This window comes from Myotis yumanensis, unplaced genomic scaffold (assembly GCF_028538775.1).
Source record: "Myotis yumanensis isolate MYYU_CA2020_CCGP unplaced genomic scaffold, mMyoYum1.0.hap1 SCAF_23, whole genome shotgun sequence".
Lineage (NCBI taxonomy): Eukaryota > Metazoa > Chordata > Mammalia > Chiroptera > Vespertilionidae > Myotis > Myotis yumanensis.
Window position 1 is genome coordinate 11,466,847 of NW_027223774.1, and position 4,427 is coordinate 11,471,273.

Consider the following 4,427-nt stretch of genomic DNA (forward strand, 5'->3'; position numbering starts at 1 on the left):
GAGAAAGTGTGAGGCTGAGACCGGATGGGAGAGAAGTCCTGATTGCCGGTGAATGTGTGTGTGGTATCTTGAGAGACTGTGTGACTCTGTGAAACCGTACAATTCACCCCCGAGAAGGTATATCTGCCTGTGGTTGTGCAAGATGTCATCGGTGATGGCGCGTCACTCTCCAAGCGCTTGTGAGGGACTGTGTGTGGCGTTTTGAGAGGCCATGTGACTGGGGCACTGTGGGAGATGGTGTGTTGAGCACAGATCGTGCGTGAGAATCTGTGGCGATACCGGTGACACGGTGAGGCACTGTGCGTCCCTGAGAGAGGGGTGGCTGTGATGGGGTGACCCCGAGGCGGGTGGCGGGGTGGGAGAGCCTGTGTGATGGAAGGAGAGGCTGTGTGGGGCCCGGGGGAGATGCGTGTGACTGTAGAGTAAAGGCAGAGGGTATGGGCACACCTTGAGAGGCTGTCTTTTCCCAGGAGTGAGTGTGAGTGAGAGTGAGAGAGACGGGAAGAGACAGAGATCGAGAGGGGAGACGGAGAGAGATAGAGCGAGGGAACGAGACAAAGAGGGGGACAGACAGACAGAGATAGAGCCCAGGGAGACAGAGCCGAGGCAGTGAGAGAGCAGTGGGGCTGGTGGTGGCAGCCGCAGGAGCAGGCAGGTCCTCAGGGGCCGCCCCAGGGGAGGGGGCGGGGCTGGGCTGGGCTGGGCTGGGCTGGGGGACCCAGCAGCTGCCTGTCAGCCTCACCTCCGCCAGCAGCCCGCCATCCCAGCCCTGGGCAACAACAGGTAGGAGGCTCCGGTCCTGCCCCAACAGGTCGGTCTGCCTGGGAATGAATGAGTGAGTGAATGAATGACTTTGTGTCTGCGTCTCCACCAGCCTGTCTCTCCCCCAACCCCTCCACCTCCCTCTCCCTGTCCCCCTGTCCTCTGTCCCCTTGTCCCCCGTGCCTCTCCCTGCCCCTCTGTCTGTGCCCCTTCCTCTCCCCCTACACGTGTCCCTATCTCTATCCTCTCCCCCCATCACTCCATCTCCCGTCTCTAATCCCTCTCCCCCACCCGTGTCACTCTATCCTTTTCTTTACTCCTCTATTTGTCCCCCCAACTCCGTCCATCACTTCATCCTTCCCCGTCTCCATCTCTCTCCCCGCCCCCAGTCTCTTTATTTCTCCTGTGCCTCAGTCTCTCCCTCTGCCCCTCCACTTGCCCCTGTCTCCATCCTCTCCTCCCCCTCTCCCAGTCGTGTCTGGATTGCCCCCCCTCCCCCTCTCTCCAACTGCTAATGAGCAGAGGAGCCTTTGAGGTAGAGGGCTGGGTGGGGGAGCTCCCGAGGGGAGCGCAGGGGGCAGCTGCGTCCGAGGCCCTAATGAGGCCCCCTCTGCGCCCCTCCCGCCGAGATCTTAATTCCTTGTTCTCCCTGGAACCACTGCTAATTGGCCTGGGGAGGGCCCCCTCCTGGCTCGCTCTGTCCCTGGGGGCCGAGGACACCTGGATCGTGCTCAGGCACCTGTGGCCCTGTCCTTCCGTCCCTCCCTCCACCTGCCTCAGCCTTGCATCTGTGCTCCCTGCTGCCTTCCTCTGTCCGTCCCTCCCCCTGCCTCTCGGTCCCCATCTGAGCGGCTCTTCATCTCTCCACTTTCCCTGTCTTCCTGCCCCTCCGACCGCCTCTGGGCACCCTCGCGCGCTCTTCCACCCGCGCCCCAGTTGCTGGGTCCCACCACACCGCCACCCTCACCGGGGCCCCAGACGCCCCTCGCCTGCCCCCTTCGCCCCCATTCCCACCGGCTTTTGACTCCTTGCTCGCCGCAGCCATGTCCAACAACATGGCCAAGATCGCGGAAGCCCGCAAGGCGGTGGAACAGCTGAAGCTGGAAGTGAACATCGACCGCATGAAGGTGCGGGGTCTGGGGTAGAGGAAGGCGGGGGCTGCTGGGCTGCGTCTGCCCCGGGCACTGTCGGGGGTGGGGCCAGGAGCCCGGGGTTGGGGGGTAAGATCCCTTTCTGAACTGAGCTGGACCCGAGGAGGGGCTCGGGCAAGGGGCGGGGCCTGAGGGAGGGGCAGGGCCTTAGGCAAGGGGCGGGGCCTGAGGGGAGGGTGGGGCACGAAGGGCGGGGCGGACCAGAGGCGGGCCGGGGCCTTAATTAAGGGGCAGGGCATGCAGGACGGGCGTATCACAGGCGGGGCCATGGAGGGGCGGGGTTTTAGGCAAGGGGCGAGGCCTGGAGGGCGGGGCGGATCAGAGGCGGGGCCGAGAGGGGTGGGGCCCTGGACAAGGGGCGGGGCCTGAAGGACGGGGCGGGTCCGAGGCGGGGGCCTGAGAGGGGCGGGGCCTTAGGCAAGGGGCGGGGAATGAAGGGCGGGGCGGGCCAGAGGCGGGGCCTGGGGGCGGGGGGCGAGGCCCTAGACAAGGGGCGGGGCCCTAGACAAAGGGCGGGGCCTGAAGAACGGGGCGGGGCGGGGCCCGAGTGGGCGGGGCCCGGGCGTGGACTTCACCGCGTGCCCGCAGGTGTCGCAGGCGGCGGCCGAGTTGCTGGCCTTCTGCGAGACGCACGCGAAAGACGACCCGCTGGTAACGCCGGTCCCCGCCGCCGAGAACCCGTTCCGCGACAAGCGCCTCTTCTGCGTCCTGCTCTGAGCCTTCCCGACGGCTGGCCCTGCTTTGCCAAAGTTTGAATCCAATAAACGTGGTGATGGTGGTACCTGAGGCCTCGCTGAGCTTGGGGCCCCCGCGGGGAAATCTGATCCCTTCTCACATCCGGAGTGCGAGGGTGCGGGTGAGGGTACGACAGGCGGGGTGTGAGGGTGCGGAGGGCGCCTCGGAGGAAATAAGCCTCCTCTACCCCCGAATGTATTTAATCGTCCATCAGTCCCAGAGGCAGCTGGCTGCTAGGATGCCACCTTCTTTACAGATGAGTCCCTTACTCAGTCACACAGCGGGGAGGTAATGGGGTGAAGGCTGTGGGCTCCCGGCTCCCTGGCCCTCAGCTGGCCCCCTCCCCTCCTCCCTCCACGGTTGCAGATCCTGAGGAGTCTCTGCGCCCGTCCCACCTTTCTCATCCCTGAATAGTTTCACCCCCTTTCTTCACATTTGGCTACTTCCCGCCACAGGCCTATCTCTGTCCTTAGCACTGAACTCTGTCTATTCATTCATTCATTCATTCATTCATTCGTCCATTCTTCCAAACACTCCCTGAGTACCTGCTCTGTGACTGGCCCTGAGCTGGGTGAAGCTGGGGACATGGCTGTGACCAAGACAGCCTGGCCCTGCCTCCTGGGGCTCAGAACCCAGTGGGTGAGACAGACCTGTCCCCAGTAGTGGCAACCCAAGTGGGCAGGGCTGGAGTCGGGGAGTCAGAGGCTGGAGCCCCTGACTCAGCTTGGGGGTCAGGGAGGGCTTCCTGGAGGAGGAAGCTGGGACATGGCGGTAATAACACGTGGGACCCAGGAAAGAGAGAAGTGTGGTGAGAGAGAGGAGACATCCCTTCCTTCAACAGTCATGTTCTTTGTTCTGGGGACACAGGGTGACGGTGACAGCTCTGGTGTCTGCCCTGTTTCCCACGTCCCATATTGGTGGCCACAGGACATATATAGCCGGCAGTTATATATTTTTAGGCTTTTCTACTTTGGCCTACATAATGTTTATTTTTTTTAATTTTTTAAAAATTGATTTCAGAGAGGAAGGAAGAGGGAGAGAGAGAATCATGGTGGATCGGCTGCCTAACCTGCAAACCCCGCACTGGGGATCGAGCCCACAACCTGGGCATGTGTCCTTGACTGGAATTGAATCTGGGATCTTTCAGTTTGCAGGCCGACGTTCTATCCACTGAGCCAAACCGGCTAGGGTCATAATGTTTATTTATTTATTATTATTATTTTATATATATTTTATTGATTTTTTTACAGAGAGGAAGGGAGAGAGATAGAGAGTTAGAAACATCGATGAGAGAGAAACATCGATCAGCCGCCTCCTGCACATCTCCCACCGGGGATGTGCCCGCAACCCAGGTACATGCCCTTGACCGGAATCAAACCTGGGACCTTTCAGTCCGCAGGCCGACACTCTATCCACTGAGCCAAACTGGTTTCGGCCATAATGTTTATTTTTATTTTATTTTTAAAAAATATCTTTTTATTGATTTCAGAGAGGAAAGGAGAGGGCGAGAGAGAGATGGAAACATCAATGAATGGTGAGAGAGAATCATTGATCGGCTGCCTCCTGCACGTCCCGCACTGGGGAATCGAGCCCCCAACGAGGGCATGTGCCCTTGACCGGAATCAAACCTGGGACCAGTCAGTCTGCGGGTCGATGCTCTATCCACTGAGCCAAACCGGCTAGGGCTGGCCTACATAATGTTTTAAATGTTCTTGCCCTGGCCTGTGTGGCTCCATTGGTTGGGCCTTGTCCAGAGCACCAAAAGGTTGCAGGTTCGAT

At 60.4% G+C, this 4,427-nt stretch overlaps 1 protein-coding gene across 2 annotated transcripts; it reads left to right on the plus strand.

Moving 5' to 3' along the window:
- The first annotated feature begins 743 nt into the window (after positions 1-743).
- Positions 744-2,641, plus strand: GNG8 (G protein subunit gamma 8). Of its 2 annotated transcripts, none has more exons than XM_070402026.1 (3): positions 744-811; positions 1,804-1,889; positions 2,502-2,641. In XM_070402026.1, exons 2-3 carry the CDS (start codon positions 1,806-1,808, stop codon positions 2,628-2,630), a joined length of 213 nt encoding a protein of 70 aa, XP_070258127.1. In that variant the 5' UTR covers positions 744-811; positions 1,804-1,805; the 3' UTR covers positions 2,631-2,641. The 2 variants fall into 2 exon arrangements, with proteins under 2 accessions (XP_070258127.1, XP_070258126.1); XM_070402025.1 differs by having other exon boundaries at positions 763-783.
- Positions 2,642-4,427: the final 1,786 nt, after the last annotated feature.

Bases quoted from the DNA above. Each gene is read 5' to 3' on its own strand.
- GNG8 (XM_070402026.1), top strand. From the start codon at position 1,806: ATGTCCAACAACATGGCCAAGATCGCGGAAGCCCGCAAGGCGGTGGAA. The intron at 1,890-2,501 runs GTGCGGGGTCTG...GCGTGCCCGCAG, and splicing joins TGAACATCGACCGCATGAAG to GTGTCGCAGGCGGCGGCCGA.